The sequence below is a fragment of the Pholis gunnellus genome (assembly GCF_910591455.1).
Source record: "Pholis gunnellus genome assembly, chromosome: 16".
Taxonomy (NCBI): domain Eukaryota; kingdom Metazoa; phylum Chordata; class Actinopteri; order Perciformes; family Pholidae; genus Pholis; species Pholis gunnellus.
In genome coordinates this window covers 1015050-1035496 of record NC_136543.1, presented here as the reverse complement: position 1 = coordinate 1035496, position 20447 = coordinate 1015050, and the positions used below count along the sequence as shown (strand labels likewise).

At 44.1% G+C, this 20447-nt stretch overlaps 1 protein-coding gene across 2 annotated transcripts; it reads right to left on the bottom strand.

The window, feature by feature from the left end:
- Positions 1-6902: 6902 nt before the first annotated feature.
- Positions 6903-18361, bottom strand: LOC306708311 (NACHT, LRR and PYD domains-containing protein 3-like). Of its 2 annotated transcripts, none has more exons than XM_079176116.1 (11): positions 18328-18361; positions 17351-17432; positions 17137-17277; positions 16470-16628; positions 12926-13004; positions 12542-12770; positions 10584-12399; positions 10315-10488; positions 10034-10207; positions 8645-8691; positions 6903-8505 (listed from the first exon to the last, which is right to left on the bottom strand). In XM_079176116.1, exons 2-11 carry the CDS (start codon positions 17416-17418, stop codon positions 7922-7924), a joined length of 3471 nt encoding a protein of 1156 aa, XP_079032242.1. In that variant the 5' UTR covers positions 17419-17432; positions 18328-18361; the 3' UTR covers positions 6903-7921. The 2 variants fall into 2 exon arrangements, with proteins under 2 accessions (XP_079032242.1, XP_079032243.1); XM_079176117.1 differs by having other exon boundaries at positions 10584-12387.
- Between the last annotated feature and the right edge of the window lie 2086 nt (positions 18362-20447).

The following is a 20447-nucleotide window of genomic DNA, read 5'->3' as shown; positions in this document are numbered from 1 at the left end:
ACAGTTTACTTAGAGGTCATTTATACTGATGCCTACTGACATGACTTTAAACTATTGTGAGCTCTTTTCTGCTCTCCAAACACTTTGTGTGACCTCTGTATTCTGATAGCCTCACATAACAACGGTTGCCAGTAGGTGTTGCTGTGACTATGAGTTAATATTGGCCTGCAGAAGTCCTCAAGCCATGACTCATCAAGCATGGCAAGTTTGGGACAGTTTAGACAAAGAACAGTCGAGTTACAGCAGATTGATGGATGATGGTGAACCATGTAAAATGGCCACCACACCACGTCCTCTCCGTTCATGAAACCTTGAAGCTTTTGATAACTTTTAATCACTAAAGTCTTTAGATTGTTCTCACTAAATATTAAGTTGATGTGATTCATTCTCTAGGAGGAGTTCACTAAAGTACAGCAAAAACACAAGAAATGTATACAAAATTCAAAATGTCCGACTTCCGGTTGGGTTTAGAGGATGGCTCCAAGAGACTTTTTTTAAGTCTACATGTGATACATGTGCTTCCCAAATGTTACAGATCTATGTGAAACGTACTGCGACGGCTGCGTGGTCTACGTTGTGTAGGGGGCGCTATAGAGCCGACTTCCCTCTGAAGCATTGAGACCACATCAGATACAAACACTGAGGACTTTACATGTGAGAGCAGTTTGGTTCAGTTTGGAGCTTCTTCAGCCTCAGAAACACCTTCAGAGCTCATAATTCATAACTTTATGATCTTTGGATCACTTTTCACTGTAAAGGTCTCAAGATCTGAAATCCATCAGGTTACATCTCTAAGAGGAGGAGTTAAAGTATGTTAATAATAATGAAGTTCATCAACTTCTTCTCACGAGACTGAAGTCAAACATGACTTTGGTTCCTTCACGAGGAAAGAAGGAGCGACACACGCATAGGGTTGGGTACCGAAACCCGGTGCCAATATGGCACCGGTACCTATAGGACTGGTACCTACCAGACCGAAACGCAACGCAGATTTCGGTGCTTCCTTACGGTGCCTGAGCCGATTGAAATACTTTTTTTAACACTACTCTGATGACTCCGTCCTGGCAGCAGGTAACGATAGCTACCGTTTGTATAGCTACAGCAGCTAGCTAGCCATCAACCTTTTAATAGAGAAAATGCCGAAAGGTAAACGGTCAAAAGTGAGGCTGTTTTTATTTTGAAAGTCCGTTGCTCACTGGCAGCGGTGGAGGAATGGAGACTACTGGACATCGCTGCGGTAAAGTCAGCAGACACTCAGGTCTCCGTGGTCAACTCAGCAGACACTTACATTTTAGTGCACCTATACGCTGAAATTCACGGTAAACGCATTCAAACGGCACAGATCGGGAGCGAGCGAAGGACTTTGAAAGTTAGAGGAAAGATTTAACGTGAGACAACATCCGGTTTCTTCAGAGGAACATCCGGTTTTCAGAATAAGATGCCAACAAAGTATGAATTAAATTCACATTAAGTATAAAACATGCTACCTGCATCTCGTGAGTTAAAGGGAAAATACACCTAAATTGTGTGTAAAGTGTCTTTATTCTTTGATCGCTCGGTAACCATCATCACCTCTGAGTTACAGCATTATATTGATGAACAGTAGAGCTGCATTCACATGCTCTGACATTGAAGACACAACACACGCATTTTGGTGCTGAAACATTGTATTCCTGTTGCACAGCAGTGGAACGTTTCACATGAAGTCAAACACTGAGCACAGATAGTGAAGAGATATAACTGCTACTGTGTAAAGAGAATACTGCTGTTAAAAAGAACCTTATTTGTTTTAAGTGTTTGCAAACCAAATGCTATTGCACTTTTGTTCATATAGCAGTACTTTTAAAATAAAAGTGCACAATACACTACCTTTGAATTAATTATTGAACTTTGCCATAACAATGAGATTAATCGCAAAAAATCCATGCGATTAAAAATTGTAATCGTTGCCCAGCACTAATATGTATAGTATACTTTAAACAGTTAAATATATTGTTCAATTTGAAGAAAAAAAATTTGCCTTGGCAATAAAAAAAGTATCGGTTCAGGCACCGGTATCGTTTTGGCACCGGTATCGGGAAAAAACCCAAACGATACCCATCCCTACACGCGCACTGAAGACTGTAGCTATGTCCCAATTCAGGGGCTGCATCCTTCGGAGGACCCAGCCTTCGCAGTCTACGTGGGCTGTGTCCTTTGAGGACCGCGTAGGCTGGACCGTGCAGTCTACAAAATGAGACGGCCTACGCTACAGAGGACTTCCTGTTTGCATCAACAGCTGTTCCCGCCCCGCCCCCTCTTGCTGCTCCCATCGCCTAAAATCCCTGCTCAACAGGATTATATATATATTTATAGTATATATATATATATATATATATATATATATATATATATATACACACACATACATACACACATTTATAGTGTGTATATATTTATAGTATATATACATTTATAGTGTGTGTATATATATATATATATATATATATATATATATATATATATCTATATATAATCCCTGCTCAGCAGGATTATAATATATATACATTAAACTAAACGCCTTTTCAGTATATATGCAGCCTCCAAGGTTTTAGTTTAGTGTTTAATCAGTTATTCAATAATTAATTCATAGATCTTTTTCATAATATTGTTTTTCTAAATTAATCAGTTAATGAAATCAGTTACTATGTTAAATAACTCATTTTCAATCAGTTATAGTTCTTGTAATTAAATGTATTTATCTGCTACTTTATTTCATTTCATTCACACATACATACATACATACATACATACATACATACATACATACATACATACATACATACATACATACATACATACATATTGCAATCCTAAGGCAGAGGAAATCAATCAAGACAGTTAACATTAACAGCAGCAAAACAAATGTCAGCAAACATGTGTTTATTAACTTGCAGTAACACATACTTTTTATAATTTACACAGCAGAATATACACACATTCACACAGAAATCTTTTACATGGATGTCTTATTTCAATTTCAATTAATAAAATAAAAAGGTGACGTCACAACTGTCATCTCTGTGACAGCAACATGAACACATGAGGAGGATCTACTGGTTGTGTTATTAGTGAAGCTTTATAATGATGAGCTAATGTAACTGTAACCTGAAGTACAGGATGGTCAAATGCAGATATTACAAATGGACTAATGTCTTAATTCAAAGCTACTGAATGTTTGTCCATTGTTCTCCCCTCAGTTCCTGCTCTCTGTAACACAACAAGAACAGAATCAGCAAAATACTCAAATTCAGTGTATTCGTGTAATTAATCTTAACGTTACCGGACTTATGGTGATATTTCAGGTACCTATCTACCTGAGCTCACGTTGGTCCGTTTATGTTCATGATATGAAATATGAATCATCTGTAAAATCATCACAATCTCAGTAAGATATTATTCAACCTCTGAGGTTTGAAAGTAAAGTTATTAAAAGTTACTTTAAGGCTTAACTACGGTCGGATGCAGGCAGCCGAGCTGCCGGTGTTACGTGCCTACTGGTTTTTGAACCTACTGGTTTCCCTTCCGTGCGTGTGTTGTGTTCGCTTAAAAGCAGCAGCTGTTTTCTGCCTCTGTCGCCTGATTCGTCACACATTCACAAACATATTGCTGGAGATCTATATACCACATCTTATATCAATTGCGGGGATTACGATTGTATACGTGAGCACTACATCACAGCCACGTATGAAGAAATACATTGAAGAAAATATATTTATGGAAAGATCGCTACAACCTGGTTTCGAACCCTGTCCAGCAAAATAATAAAACTCCCGATGGCGGTCGCGCTACGCACTCCGCCACCTCCACTTGATTGTTTCAAAGATATTCATTTATTTATTCATTAAGTCATACCTTGTCAATACCCAGGACACGTTTTGGTTTAAGGTGAACTGAGACAACTGGTTACCTGGGGGCGTATCTTCGAACACTTCCAAACCTTTTTATCAACGCTTTTTCGCGAGGCTTTGCCCAGACACCACCCACGCATTTTGAACAAAACAAATGTACTTTTGTGACGATTATACAGTGACGATTGTATTGTGAAAACACTCATTAGCTCCCATTCCGACGGGGTTTCATTGTTATAATATACTGTGGATACCGACATGTATCGCTTAACTAACCCCGTCGGAATGGGAGCCACTGTATTTCACTATAACGTTACAAGACACATACAATATGTAGAATAACCCTGTCAATCACTACGTCCATTTCTTCATTGTTTTGTGGATAGAACATTACTGATATTTCATTCCTCCTGTGGCTTAGTGTTCGCTAATGAGTATTTTCACAATACAATCGTGAATGTGTGACGAATCAGGCGACAGAGGCAGAAAACAGCTGCTGCTTTTAAGCGAACACAACACACGCACGGAAGGGAAACCAGTAGGTTCAAAAACCAGTAGGCACGTAACACCGGTAATAGCGCAGCGGCTAACGTTAGTTAGCTTGTCAGTTACCAACGTCACGTAACTTAACGGAACATTTTAACACACATGTGATGTTATACGATGTCTTATTTTGCTTCAACATTAGTATCGGTGACATTCGAGTGAGATGAAACCCAATACTTACATTTAAAAGTGAATACTGCCACGTCTCCAGCTCTCGCATCAGTCGCCGCCATGTTTGTTCAAATAAAATCTTCACCGGCACGCAATGCATCTCGGGATGTGCTCGGCCGCGAAGGATACATCAGATGTATCCTTCAAATCTGGGGTCTGAAGGCTGCATTCGTCGGCTGCATTCGAAGGAGTCTTCGACAAACATGCGAATTGGGACAGCCTAGTCGCCGCGCTGTGACGTAACCGGTCTACGAATGCAGCCTCCGAAGGATGCAGGCCCTGAATTGGGACATAGCTACAGCTACAGCTTGTGTGACGTGTTGCTCTGTTCTTCTTTACTGGTCCTCCTCTGAAGTCCACTTGAACTAGTTTCTGCTGGACCCGAAGGACCAAAGAGTCCTCCAAGAGTCCCTCAGTGAAAAGAGTCGCTCACTCACCTTTAGAAGCAGAGAAGAAGAAGCTGCGACACCACGAGCTCCAGAAGTGAAACTAGAGGAAACAGGAAGGGAGGGGCCTTCACGAGGAGAGAGGACATGACGTCTGTTTCTGATGACGAGGATCATCTGTCAGTCGGCTTTAACAGCTGGAGAGACTTTAGAGAAGTTTGTGTCTATTCACATGATCACTGTACTAATAATAGTAACTAATAACACTAATAACTAATAAAGACACACAGTGATCATCACTGTAGAGGTGTTTCTCTCTGTTACCTCTTTAACAAACTGCATTGAGTATTTATACACAGTCTGTGGTATTTATACTGTGTTGTGTTTATGAGCGCAGGACTGATTTCTACAGCAGAATGCGTTCTTCTTATTTATGAATTATTTGCGTCTGTACGTTTTGAAATCGTGACGTCATTATTAAATAACCCAGAACATGATTATTGTTTCTCTTAAATTATAAAACTCATCAAACACTCTGAATGATCAGCCTCACGTGACTGAATGAAATGATGATCAATGATGTAAAGATCTCTGACTTCAATTGTTTCATAATAAAGTTATTGAGGAAACATCAGATCATGAAAACACAAATCTTTCTAATAAATGAAGAAAGTTGTTTGTGGTTCTTTTGTTGTTCAGACTACAATGAACATCTATTTAAACCAGACGGTGAATCAGAAAACATATCAAATATAAACTAGAGTTTAATCTGATCTGTCTTCACTCTGGTGTTAAACTCAGTCAGTCAGGCCGATCGGCTGCAGCGTCCAATCACATGATGAACACTGAGGGGGCGTGTCCACCGTTAAAACACTTCCTGGAAGTCTGTTCTCGTGGATCCTCGCTCATGGCTCCTCGTAGATGCCTCCTCTCTCTTCGCTCCTCAGAGCTAAATAAGAGCTTTAAGACGGCCGTCAATATGGCGGCGCAGAACAACTTCCGGTTCGAGTGAGGAAATGACAATTAACAGACTTGAGATGTACATCTCAAATCTTTTATTTGTCATTTCCTCGATCCGCCATATTGACGGCCGTCTTAAAGCTCTTAGGCCAAATCCCAACGTCCCCTCACGGACTCACGGACTTTAAGGCGCTCCTGTGAAGTCTGTGAGGGTTTAGTTCTGTCCGTCAAATCATCGAGTGTTTGAGTCTCTCGCAGACATGTTGAGTCCTTTATGAACCCTTTACGTAAGTCTGCATGGTGCTGACTTAGCCTAAGGGAATAACCCACAAGTCATAGCAATGTGACGTTAAACACGAGGTAACCAGTGGACGCATGGAGACGTAAACAAAGAGGTAAACAAAGAGGACGGATCAGTGTGTTCAGCCTGGAGTATTACATTTACTCAGAAACATTAAGGGTTAAAGATGGAACAAACAATAAACATGAAATCAGAGAATATTTATTCATCAAATATTAGATTTTGCCTGAAGACGTTCAAATCAGGGAGTACAAAGTATAAAATAAATACCTACAATTATACATCATATTTGTTGTTGTTTTCATGGTAACGTGATATGTTGCAGCAAAGTGCTGTCCCGTTCATATTTACACCATCTCAAGCCCTCACAGTTTCTCAAACTCACACACTCACCAGGTGACGTCAGTGAGTCCTTGAGGGTTCAGGGTTTGAGGGTTTAGGGGGACATTGGGATTTGGCCTTATTTCTGCTCTGAGGATCGAGGAGAGAGGAGGGATCTCTGAGGAGACATGAGCGAGGAACCAGGAGAAAAGCCTTCCAGGAAGTGTTTTAACAGTTGACACGCCCCCTCATTGTTCATCAGTCATGTGATATTCATGTTGGAGACTACGCAGACACCCTCAGAGACCAGCAGCACTGGACTTTGGTTGGAATGTACAAAATACAAACCAGTTTTATTTGGTTTATACAATAAAAACATTAAAGGTTACAGAAACAGATGATACAAAAAGTAATAAAATAAAAGATAAAATGTCAAAAACCTCAAAAGTTCAGATCACCAATCAGCCTTGTCAACAATCACACGTTAATACATGAATGAACATCACTGAAACATGATCATCATGAAATGAACACATGATCAGTAAGAATATAAATCAAAGAATGAAAAGTGAAACCATGACAGATTCTGAATTATAATATATCTTCATTGAATAAACAGCTGAGTTGGTTCTTGATCAGTAGTTTGGTTCAAACTTCTTTTGTCTCTTTTGATTTGTTTCTATGAGTTTCATCAAACTAGCACACAGTCAGTGATGAATGAAGTGAAAGTGAACAACACCACGTGAAGAATGAAGCTGGATTTAACTAATCCTTCATTTCATACAGTGTTGGGATGGATTTGGACATTTCTGCTTTGACGTGATGTTTATGTGCTTTATTATCTAGAATCATCCAAAACTTTGATTTCTTTTGATTTCAACGTCACTTCTCACAGTTTGTTCATTTGTTACACGATGATCAAAGAAGATGAATTTAGTTTGTTCAAATCAAAACAACTCTTTACAACTTGTGGTTCTTTTTCCACAGATGCTGAATTTGATCCAGAAAGACTCTTGTTTGACATTCGGAGGTTTTTCTGAACACAAAAATGTTTCAAGACAACAAAGTTCAGTTTTCTACACAAAGTCAAAGATGTTTTCACAGCTTCTCTCAGACAACACATCATGTCAGGTCATTACATGGACCTCGCTCAGCTCCTTCAGACCTCCATCTGCAACACCACAAGTCCTAGAGAGCTCTCAACCCCCCAGAGTCCAGACCAGCTCAGGTACCCCTCACCTGCTCCAACTGCATCTACAACCACTGAGAGATCAGGTTGGTACCAACTAACATCAGCTGTGTGTGATCCTGTACACACTGAACTATCTGGTCAGCAGAGAGAACGTCTATCTAGCAGGAGGAGACTCTCCCTCCTCCAGAGAACACAGAGACACTGAGGAACCAGACCTGGACCCAAACCCAAAGCCAAACCCAAAGCTAGGATAAAGAGGTTCAGTGAATGTGGTGTTGATGGTGTGGAGGTGGATCAGTGTGTCAGAGGAGACTCTGTAGAAGGACAGAGAGCCAGCAGGACAGTCCACATACACTGCTACTCTACCAGAGGAGGAGGAGGAGGAGGAGGAGGAGGAGATGGGTGTTTCTGTCTTATTGTGACGGACAGAGTAACCATCACCAGAGCACAACAGACACAAGGACTGATCATTCATTCCAAACCAACAGTCTCTACTGTATCCTTTCCTCCTGATTCCTCTGTAACTCACTGATATATTAACTCTTTCTCTCCACTCGACCTCCCAGTAACAGCGACCAGTCAGACCAGTTCTACACAGCAGCTGAGGACAGAACTCAAATCTGTCTGGATGATCAGGATATGACTGAACCTCCTTCACATGTGTCACCTTCCTGTTGTTGTCAGACAGCTTGAGTTCTCTGTGTACTGTGTTTGTGTCGAGTGTGAGTTCACAGGAATCTGATGGAGAGAACAAGACACAACACAGCTGCAGTTATTAATCTATCATCTGTTTGATGATGACATCAGAGATGTGAATGAGTGATGTCACAGTTTGAAGATGCTTTGTTTTCATGAATCAAACTCAAAGCACACTTACACTTCCTCAGACCTGGTCTGAACCATCGGACTCCAGCAGGCTCCACCCTGAAAGGAGGAGGGGGGTCAGAGCAGCATGAAACATGGACATTACATCGCTCTCACACACAGAGCTTTGTTATTCATGTTCACATGGAGCACTTATTATTCATCAGCTCATACTCTTTGACTTCACTGGGGCTTCTTCTGATTGGCCCATGATGACAGCTCATGATGTTCACTTGTTCATGATATATTATTATCAGTATTATATTGACAATCATCCATTTCAGACTCAGTTTCCTCCACCAGTCAGTCAGTAAATCACATGTTTAAACCTGCATCAATTGATTTCTTTGTCCACTTGTGGTTCAGTGAAAACAAGCTGTAAACACAACATGTGACATATTATCAGCTTATAAAGTAGTTGTGTCTAACATGATGTCAACCAGCTGCTTCCACATCCAGCAGTTACACATCAACATGATGACTCATCAGGAGTCTTTGTGTTTGTGTCTCCTGATGAATGTTAGTCCACTATTCTCTCTCTTGTAGCTCTGTGTTTGGTCTCCACCACCTCCTGAGGGAAACATCTGTCTCTTTAGCTGCTAAATGCTCCTCTATGTTCACCAGCTAGTCTCTGACTGAGTCTGTCTGCTGTTTGCTGCTGAGCAGGTAGTGAACAGTGGCTTCATCACAGCTTGTTGGATGAAAACAGCTGCTGCTGGAAACACTGAGACTGAACCAAACAGGAAATGCGCTGCAGAACCAAAACTAGGAGCTAAAAGAGGCTAGAAAGCTCTGTAGAGCTGCAGAGATGGAGACAGTTCTCTGTGGGTTCATCACCACCACACGACTCTTCACCATCACACAAAGTCAGCTGATCCGTTGTCAATATAGAAGCATTGATTGTTGGATGTTTTGGTCCTGACAAGCGACCTCTTGTGTTTGTGTAATAATGACTGTTGTCTCTCAGAAGTAAAGGAGAAAGTATCCTGAAACCACTACAGCGCCACAAACCCTCTGATGGAGGTGGTCGGGGGGGATGGTTGGATGTACAAAGCTGTTCACATCCCGTCTCCTAGCAACAGTCAACACTGGTTTCTATTGTCTGTAATCTGGGGGTGAAAATATTACAGTTCAAGTCCGTCTGCAGCCACAGAGCACTGCCTGTGTCCCCCTAGAACTTTGGTCCAGTCCTCATTAAACCTCTTTGGGGACTGACACACCATGTCCACAATCAGCAGTTGGTTCTTCACTGAGCGTCTGTGGTCGACTGTCACCTGTAGTTTCAACAAGTCGACTCTTATCAGCCAGGGAACTGGCTCTCAGTGCAGAACAAACCAAAAGCTTCCAGCTCTACCTCCTCTATCAGACTGATTGTCTGTAGCTGCAGCAGGTTTCTTCATACCTGAGAGTTTCCAGTCTCCAGTGTGGATCCTTCAGTCCAGCAGACAGCAGCTTCAGTCCTGAGGCTCCTGGATGATTGTAGCTCAGGTCCAGCTCTCTCAGATGGGAGGGGTTGGAGCTCAGAGCTGAGGCCAGAGAAGCACAGCCTTCCTCTGTGATCAGACAGCCTGATAGGCTGCAAACACACAAAACAACACACATGTCACATAATCTGATGGAATCTGTTTGTGTTTAAACTTTAAACTTAGTACTTAGTCCAAGAAAAGTAATTCACAGGGTCACCTGAGAGTCTCCAGTGTACACTGTGGACTTTCCAGTCCAGCAGACAGCAGCTTCACTCCTGAATCCTGCAGGTTGTTGTTGCTCAGGTCCATCTCTCTCAGACTAGAGGACTGGGAGCTGAGAACTGAGGACAGAGCTTCACAGCTTCTCTCTGAGAGGTTACAGCCACTCAGTCTGAAGAGACAATGATGAAGAAAAAATAAACTAAGTAGAAAAGACAGCAGCATATTTAAGTTATGGTATATACATCTAACTCTCTCTGTACTTACAGAGCTTTGTTGGAGGTTTTGACCACTGGCAGCAGCCTCAGAAGAGCCTCCTCTGAAGCAGAGTATTTCTTCAGGTCAAACACGTCCAGATCTTTTTCTGATGACAGTAAGATGAAACCCAGAGCTGACCACTGAGCAGGAGACAGTTTATCTGTGGAGAGACGTCCTGAACTCAGGGACTGTTGGATCTCCTCCACTAGAGAATGATCATTGACTTCATTCAGACAGTGGAACAGATTGATGCTTTTCTCTGGAGACACATTCTCACTGATCTTCTTCTTGATGTACTGGACTGTTTCCTGATTGGTCTGTGAGCTACTTCCTGTGTGTGTCAGCAGACCTCGTAGGAGAGTCTGATTGGTCTCCAGAGAAAGACCCAGGAGGAAGCGGAGGAACAAGTCCAGGTGTCCATTTGGACTCTTCAAGGCCTTGTCCACAGCACTCTGGTAGAGGCGTGTTAGTTCAGGTTTGCCTCTAGACACTTCAGACAACCGGGAGGTTGTTGGTTCTTCTGACAGCAGATTGACTCCAGAGTTGATGAAGGTCAGATGGACATGAAGAGCAGCCAGAAACTCCTGAACACTTAGATGGACGAAGCAGAAGACCTTGTCCTGGTACAGTCCTCTCTCCTCTCTAAAGATCTGTGTGAACACTCCTGAGTAGACTGAGGCTGCTCTGATATCGATGCCACACTCTGTCAGGTCGGATCCATAGAAGATCAGGTTTCCTTTCTGCAGCTGATCAAAAGCCAGTTTTCCCAGAGACTCAGTCATCTCCCTGCTCTCTGGACTCCAGTGTGGATCTGTCTCAGCTCCTCCATCATACTTTACCTTCTTCAGTTTGGACTGAACCACCAGGAAGTGGATGTACATCTCAGTCAGGGTCTTGGGCAGTTCTCCTCCCTCTCTGGTATTCAACACATCCTCCAGAACTCCAGCAGTGATCCAGCAGAAGACTGGGATGTGGCACATGATGTGGAGGCTTCGTGAGGTCTTGATGTGGGAGATGATCCTGCTGGCCTGCTTCTTATCTCTGAATCTCTTCCTGAAGTACTCCTCCTTCTGTGGGTCAGTGAACCCTCTGACCTCTGTCACCATGTCGACACACTCAGGAGGGATCTGATTGGCTGCTGCAGGTCGTGTGGTTATCCAGAGGCGAGCAGAGGGAAGCAGTTTCCCCCTGAAGAGGTTTGTCAGCAGCACATCCACTGAGGTGGACTCTGTAACATCAGTCAGGACCTCATTGTTGTGGAAGTCCAGAGGAAGTCGACACTCATCCAGACCGTCAAAGATGAACAGAACCAGGAACTCTTCAAACCTGCAGATTCCTGCTTCTTTGGTTTCACTGAAGAAGTGATGAACAAGTTCCACCAAGCTGAACTTCTTCTCTTTCAGCACATTCAGCTCTCTGAAAGTGAATGGAAATGTGAACAGTATGTCCTGGTGGTCTTTGTCTTCAGCCCAGTCCAGAGTGAACTTCTGTGTTAAGACTGTTTTCCCAATGCCAGCCACTCCCTTTGTCATCACGGTTCTGATTGGTTCCTCTCTTCCAGGTGAGGCTTTAAAGAGGTCTTCTTGTCTGATGGTTGTTTCTGGTCTGTGTGGTTTCCTGGATGCTGTTTCAATGTGTCTGACCTCATGTTCATCATTGACCTCTGCAGTCCCTCCCTCTGTGATGTAGAGCTCTGTGTAGATCTGATTCAGAAGGGTTGGGTTTCCTGCTTTAGCGATTCCCTCAAACACACACTGGAACTTCTTCTTCAGGTTAGATTTGAGTTCACGCTGACAAACTGCAGGATGACTTCCTGAATGACTTCCTGAATAAAAACAAAGAACATCAATGAATAGATTATTCGACAAATAGGTCAACATATATGAATACATGTTGGTCCATCTCTTGAGACGTTAGTAAACGTCCCATTTATCCAGCATGTTAAATCTTTAGAGAAATCCTCTTACTGCTCTGCAGACAGTCAGCCAGCTCCTCCTGCTTCATCCTCCTCAGGAAGTTCATTGTGATCTTCACAAATGCCTCTCTGCTGCTCCTCCTCTGCTCTTCATCCTCACCATCCAGCACCTCCTCATCCTCCCTCTGACTCTCTAAGCATTCTGGGTAATCTGAACTCACAACCTTCTGGATCTTCTTCAGCTCGTTCTTCACAAAAGTGACGATGTTCTCCTCCAGCAGCTGGAATAGAATATTCTCTGAATGACACAAACTAAAACCATGGAACCAAACATCAGATCCATGTTGGACAGACTGACAATCCACTGGTCTACAAAGTGCAGCATGGAGATAATTGTGAACAGAATAGATGTAAAAGTAGTTGTACATGTACAGACCATAAATATGGAGTCCAGGTGTGTTTGATGCTGCTGGGCAGACTGACCTCTGGGAACCTCTGAGCTCTCCTGGTCCTCTCTGTGGAGGAATCATGAAGAATCAGCTCACATGGTGTTTGTACCATTAACACAAATACAACAATTAGTTAAAGAGGTTGTGTTCTGTCATGATTAGTGCTGAGCAACGATAAAAAACGTTAACCGCGATTAATCGCATGATTTTTGCCAAGAAGTCTTTGATCTGCCAGGATTTTATCACGACAATGTTGACTTTTTTATGATCACAGAATGTTGGACTAGCTCTGAGGAATGCACACCTGTCATTGAGTCATGCTGTGATTCACAGAAATGTTCTCAGTCGTTCCTCACTCTGGATCGGATGCTTCTTCACCTTTGAATATCTTAGTTATATTTACAGACCCACTAATTTTACTGTTGATCTTTCATTATGGAACAATATGACAGAGTCCTTATTCTTGGTGATTTTCATGTTTGCTGCCCCTCTTCCTCGTTCACCTCTGACTTTATCAAACTCTGAGATTCTTTTAATTTGAGACAATTTGTGAATCAACCGAGGCATGACGAAGCCCTGTTTACATCCCTCAGTTTTAAGTCCTTTTAGACTCATCTGTAAGCTGTCGTCTTTATCAAAGATTTTAGAAAAGACTGTTTCCATCAATTGATTTGTTTCATGAATAACCAGTGGCGGCTGGTGGAACATGTTCTAGGGCCATCCAATCAATTTCAGCATACATCCCAGAATAATTGAATGCAAAAAAATTAAGGTATCAAACACGCATTACTACTAAATATTTAACATTTATTCCAACACGAAAAAAAGCAGTAAATAACACTTTGACAAACACGTCAGGACATCTTATTGTAGTCACCCTCACAGGGAATTCAGTATAAAATATTTATATACAGTATAATATATATCATATAATAATATTCAGTATAATATAAAACACACACACACATATATAGATGTCCTCCCTCACTCCCTACCCTGGTGTTCTCATGTTTCCTTACCTCCTCCTCCCTCACTCCCTACCCTGGTGATCTCATGTTTCCTTACCTCTTCCTCCCTCACTCCCTACCCAGGTGTTCTCATGTTTCCTTACCTCCTCCTCCCTCACTCCCTACCCTGGTGTTCTCATGTTTCCTTACCTCCTCCTCCCTCACTCCCTACCCTGGTGTTCTCATGTTTCCTTACCTCCTCCTCCCTCACTCCCTACCTGTCCGTGCTGGATCTGTCCCCGTTGTTTTAAAAAGCTAAATAAGTTATTAGCATGACATCATCCAGCTAGTCAAACCTGTCTGGTACAGCTAGTAGAGAAGCTTCATGTACTGCTTCTCTTTTCCGCTAGTCTGCTGTGTGATTGTGAGGTCAGGCTGATCTGGGATCAGCTCTTTAACTGAAGTTTCTCCTCAAAGTTCTCCTCTCAAACGGGTCTTGGAGGAGTAGTGCTCGCGCTGGCCTGTAGAGACTTCTCCTGACGAGAACGCTCTGAATCTATTTGAGGATGCTGATTGGCTAAATTGTATGTCACTCATTTCTATCTTTAATCAGCGATTGGCTAAACTGCTTCATAGACCCGCCTCGGCCTCACTAGCTGCGCGTTCTGAGACGTGCACACAAGCGGAGATGATGAGCAGACAGGCTGTATACAAAATCCCCTTCAAAATAAAAGCACAGGTTCTTTTGTTTTGTTTTTCTTCTTTTTATGGGTGGGGAGGGGGGCTCAAGGTGGGGCCAGGCCCCATGGCCCTCTATTGACCAGCCGCCACTGCGAATAACAGTGAAATGTTTGAGAATCTTCAGTCTGGCTTTCACTCTCTTCACATCACTGAGACCTCTCAGGTCAAGATCACATAAGACCTTCTGCTCAGCTCAGCCTTTGACACAGTGGACCACAATCTCTGAATCCGCCGTCTAAAGAACTCTGTTGGCATCAGTGATGTGGAGCTGGATTGGTTGATGTCTTATCTGTTGAACTGGTTCTTTTGTGTAATGCTTGGAGAGGCCTCCTCTCTTCTGTGGGGTCCCTCAGGGGTCTATATTGGGTCCCCTCCTGTTTACCACGTACATGTCACCACTGCGACTCATCATATGTCTGTGTTTCCCCTACCATTGTATCAGGGGGAGCCCCGCCCCCCCCCTGAAGGTCGAGTTAATTTAGTTTAATTGTATTTTTTCTACAGTGCCAGATCACAACAGAAGTCCTGAAGGTTCCTATAGAACAGGTCTACACCGTGTTCTTTATTAAACACACTAAACAGCCTCATGTTATGTACAATTACAATTCTCCTCTGTTCTCTGTATCGCGCACGGCGGAGTTCCGCCCAATGCACGCGCGCACAAACACACACCCACACGCACGCGCACGTACGCAAACACAGGTGAGCACACTCCCACCAGCGGACAGAGAGCTTGTTCGGAAAATATGCCACGTCAACCAGCTGAAGAGCAGAAACAATATCTGCGTGGTGGAGATGTTGAAGATGGTGGAGATGTGAAAACTCGCTCTTCTGCTAAGTACAGGAATTAAGTTCATTGCTCTGCAGATGATACCCAGTTGTACATCCCATGAATCCTGCTCCAGCACTGTTTCATGGTTCATGTCCTGTCTTGTAGGTATAATGACCCCTGCTGGCCCCTTTCTGCATTAATGATCTCTCCTCCAGTCTGGGAGTTTTATCTCAAAAGGTTCAGCATGAAGCCCTCAACCTGGGTGTTATTTCTGACTCTGACATGACTTTTGATGCTCAGGTGACCAAAGTTGTGCAGATCTGCTTTACTCAATTGAGACAGCGAAGCAGAATCAGGTCATTCCTTTGACCTTTGACCTGAGAGAGTCATTCATGCTTTCATCTCCTCCAGACTCGACTACTGCGATGCACTTTAATCTGGTATCAGCAGGAGAAACATTCCATAAGAGGAAGTAACTGAATGGGGGTACAGACAGTTAACCACAGAATGTTTAGGTTAGGAACAGAAACAGATGTGTTAGTGAGGACTCATCCTACCCCCCCACCCTTGTGCACTGGTCCTTTATAAGATGTAGAAACCTGCACACGGGGCTCTTCATCCCTCAGACTGCACACAGGAGCTCAGTGGGATGATTGAACCTTCTCTGCACAGAGAATAAATACTCCAAAGACAAACTTTCTTTCCTCACATGTCCTTATTTCAGTATTATAGCGCTCACTCGTACTATTATATAGTTTACACCACACCTTACTAACGGGCCTTTGCTGTCCGGGCCCCTCAGCGGTGGAACTCTCTTCCTGCTAATCTAAGGCCGGAAAATTCAGTTTCCTCTTTAAATCTCTTCTGAAGACTCACTTTTACCGTTTGGCTTATTTTGACATGTGACGCATTTTATTTTGTTTATTCATTTAAACATTATTTTACCGGTTTGATTGTGTTTCTGATTTGCTTTCATGTTTTATTATGAAGCACTTTGTAACTTTATTTTGGAAAGGTGCAATTTAAATAAAGTTATTATTATCATCATCATCATCAGTTTGAAATCCTCACCTTTGATCAACAGAGTGGCATCCATCTTTGAAGTTAATAAAACGAGGCATAGACCGGTCACTCTTCATGGACACATAGCTGGGTCCAGCTCCAGGTCCAGGTCCAGGTTCAGGTTCAGGTCCAGGTTCAGGTTCAGGTTCAGGTTGTTCCAGTTTCCTCCTGATAGAAACACCAGATACATTCAGTGATGTATGTTAGATGTGTCTGGTAATGAGAACCAGGTGTGTGTGGACGGGAAGTTAACAGTTTTTGAGGGTGTCAGGGAATCGTGTCAGCGTAGAGTTTCAAGGTGATATATTATCCTGTCAAGTATCCTGTGTTATTCTGTTTTGGTGTCAATATGCAACCGGAATAAATGGATCGACGGATCCAAAGAAAGACAGCGCACTGGACAATGAAATGTTTGTGGAACACGCGTCCAATCAAGTTCTCCATTCGCCCCCTAGTGGCTTAAAGATATAAGTCACTACAAGCTGTATTCAGTGCAGCAAAGACAGGAAGTGATGCAGTGAGGTGAACATGATGGTTGAAGAGTAATGCTGTCCAATCAGGATGAAGAGAGGAACCATGTGTGAGTGTCCTTCTGACATCATCATCATCATCATCATCATCATCATCATCATCATCATCATCATCATCATCATCCTCATCAGTTTGAAATCCTCACCTTTTATTAACAGAGTGGCTTCCATCTTTGAAGTCTATAGGACGATCCATAGACCTCTTCATGGACACACAACTGGGTTCAGGTCCAGGTTCAGGTTCAGGTTCAGGTCCAGGTCCAGGACAGTGTGGTCCCTGATGGGTCCTGGTCACATGTAGAAACAGAGTCAGTGAATGAAAGTCTTTGAGTCATGGACAGTTAGAGACGGTCATCTCACCTCTGAGCTTTGGTGTGGCTGGTTTTAGAGGGAGGGACTCCCTCCTCTCTGTCCTCACACTGATTCATAGCAGAGTCCACACCTTCACACAAACACAACAACATTATTTCTCTTCATCATGACAAACACACACAGCGCATTCACCTCAATACTAAAGACACTCATGGGACAGTTTCCATGTTGTTGTCACTTTGAGCTGCAGAGTCATCTCTAAGAAATGACGTTCACAATGCTCTTTAGTCTGTTGGCTTGTTTGAAGACTAGAGGAAGACTCTTCATGTGGCTTTTTATTGGCCTTTCTTTTCTTTTCACTTCTATTTGAGTGACTTTGAAAAGCTCTTCAACGTTTGAAATGTTCCTCTGTTTCCACGTCTACTACATCCAGTCAGAGCATGAAGCAGCTCGTCCAATGATCCAGAATCAGTCATGTGACCTTGTTAGCTGCTGCTGAATTCACATCACTTTGTACCTTCATGTGTAGAGGAACCACTGAGAGCAGAGCTGAAAGCATCCGTCCAATCATTGATCAGCTCATCAGCACTCATTCCTCCTTTACATCAACCTCCTGATTCTCTGTGATGGAGTCACACTGATGTCTCCTCTCAATGAGGCTGTTAGTGGAGCTGTCGCCCTCTGGTGGCTCAGAGGGAAACCGTCACCTTCAACTGACTCATTTCACCGGTTACAGCTTTTCACAATAAAACACCATCATTATTTGTTGGGTTGATGTTCTTATAAAACGGTTTAATATCAGCTGAACAGCTTCTTTATGCAGACGGCCACTTACACACATGAAATGAGTTTCTGTCTAAACGTCATTGAGCAGTTAAACCTTCATTTATTTGAGGATCATCACGTTTGTGCGTCAACATGAAGATTAAAGAAGAAGCTGCTTCCTCCAGATCTTCACTAATTCATTTAAAACAGTCAAATCAAACTGAATTCACCTTTTTAAATAATCAGCGACTCTCACTAACCTTTAGAAGCAGAGAAGAAGAAGCTGCGACACCACGAGCTCCAGAAGTGAAACTAAAGGAAACAGGAAAGGAGGGGCCGTCACGAGGACACCAGCTCCTCGTAACGGGGCAGATATGAAATGCTGTGTAGAAATATAGAAATAAAATATACAACATTTTATTATTAGAAATGCTTTATGAAGCAAACAAAGGAGAGATTATAATCATTGTTTTATACTTTGTTTGATCATTTTATCAAGAAGAAAAACGGAAATTCAGAAATATCTTCTTTTTGTTTGTTTTCCGTTTAAACAAAAGAATTAGAAAACAAGAGAAGGGAACGGATAGAGCTCCCGTTATCTGAGGAACCGTTGCCGCGAGGGTTAAACATTAGCAGGGACTAAAAAGAACGAACCAGAGATTTCAAAGTGGAGACAAAACAAAACAACACAAAATAACCACAGCAGCTTAAAAAAGAGGAGAACCAGAGCACAGTGTGTGTGTCTGTGTGTTTATTAGTGCTGCAGCTCAAAGCGCCCCAAAGACACCAGTTGTATTAGCTGTGTGTGAATTTGAGGGAGAGTGCAGACCACTTGCTCCTACAGGGAGACATAACAAATCTGAGTTTAGGAGTACCAAGAGTAGTATTCCTCAACCCTACAGACAGGGAAATGAGCCATGTAAAGAGCCACACAAAGGCAAAAACAGATGATGCACGCTTCAACAAAGAGGTAGACAGTATGGCGCAACATCTAAATGATTATCCACACTCTGTTGACACAAATACGACAGCAGCTGTGTAAAGCTATCTGCATTTTCCCGAAAAGAACGGGAACAAAATGAACAGATTGAAATACAGGTGGAGGAGCAGGTGGGGAGCAGGTGGAGGAGCAGGTGGAAGTGCAGGTGAGGGAGCAGGTGGAGGAGCAGGTGGGGAGCAGGTGGAGGAGCAGGTGGAAGTGCAGGTGAGGGAGCAGGTGAGGGAGCAGGTGGAGGAGCAGGTGAGGGAGCAGGTGAGGGAGCAGGTGGAGGAGCAGGTGAGTGAGCAGGTGAGGGAGCAGGTGGAGGAGCAGGTGGAGAAGCAGGTGGAGGAGCAGGTGAGGGAGCAGGTGGAGGAGCAGGTGGAAGTGCAGGTGAGGGAGCAGGTGGAGGAGCAGGTGGAAGTGCAGGTGAGGGAGCAGGTGAGGGAGCAGGTGGAGGAGCAGGTGAGGGAGCAGGTGAGGGAGCAGGTGGAGGAGCAGGTGAGGGAGCAGGTGGAGGAGCAGGTGAGGGAGCAGGTGGAGGAGCAGGTGGAAGTGCAGGTGAGGGAGCAGGTGAGGGAGCAGGTGGAGGAGCAGGTGAGGGAGCAGGTGGAAGTGCAGGTGAGGGAGCAGGTGAGGGAGCAGGTGGAGGAGCAGGTGAGGGAGCAGGTGGAGGAGCAGGTGAGGGAGCAGGTGGAGGAGCAGGTGGAAGTGCAGGTGAGGGAGCAGGTGAGGGAGCAGGTGGAGGAGCAGGTGAGGGAGCAGGTGGAGGAGCAGGTGAGGGAGCAGGTGGAGGAGCAGGTGAGGGAGCAGGTGAGGGAGCAGGTGGAGGAGCAGGTGAGTGAGCAGGTGAGGGAGCAGGTGGAGGAGCAGGTGGAGAAGCAGGTGGAGGAGCAGGTGGAGCAGCAGGTGGAGGAGCAGGTGAGGGAGCAGGTGGAGGAGCAGGTGGAAGTGCAGGTGAGGGAGCAGGTGGAGGAGCAGGTGAGGGAGCAGGTGAGGGAGCAGCTGGAGGAGCAGGTGAGGGAGCAGGTGGAGGAGCAGGTGGAGGAGCAGGTGAGGGAGCAGGTGAGGGAGCAGGTGGAGGAGCAGGTGAGTGAGCAGGTGAGGGAGCAGGTGGAGGAGCAGGTGGAGCAGCAGGTGAGGGAGCAGGTGGAGGAGCAGGTGGAAGTGCAGGTGAGGGAGCAGGTGAGGGAGCAGGTGGAGGAGCAGGTGAGGGAGCAGGTGGAGGAGCAGGTGAGGGAGCAGGTGGAGGAGCAGGTGAGGGAGCAGGTGAGGGAGCAGCTGGAGGAGCAGGTGGAGGGGAGGAGCAGGTGAGGGAGCAGGTGAGGGAGCAGGTGGAGGAGCAGGTGAGTGAGCAGGTGAGGGAGCAGGTGGAGGAGCAGGTGGAGCAGCAGGTGAGGG

What these genes read in the sequence shown, in the direction of transcription:
- LOC306708311 (XM_079176116.1), bottom strand. Translation starts at nt 17,418, where the DNA reads ATGAATCAGTGTGAGGACAGAGAGGAGGGAGTCCCTCCCTCTAAAACC. An exon ending in AGCCACTCTGTTAATAAAAG is followed by an intron (nt 16,629 to 17,136) that starts GTGAGGATTTCA and finishes TGTTTCTATCAG; the next exon opens with GAGGAAACTGGAACAACCTG. An exon ending in TGCCACTCTGTTGATCAAAG is followed by an intron (nt 13,005 to 16,469) that starts GTGAGGATTTCA and finishes ATTCCTCCACAG; the next exon opens with AGAGGACCAGGAGAGCTCAG.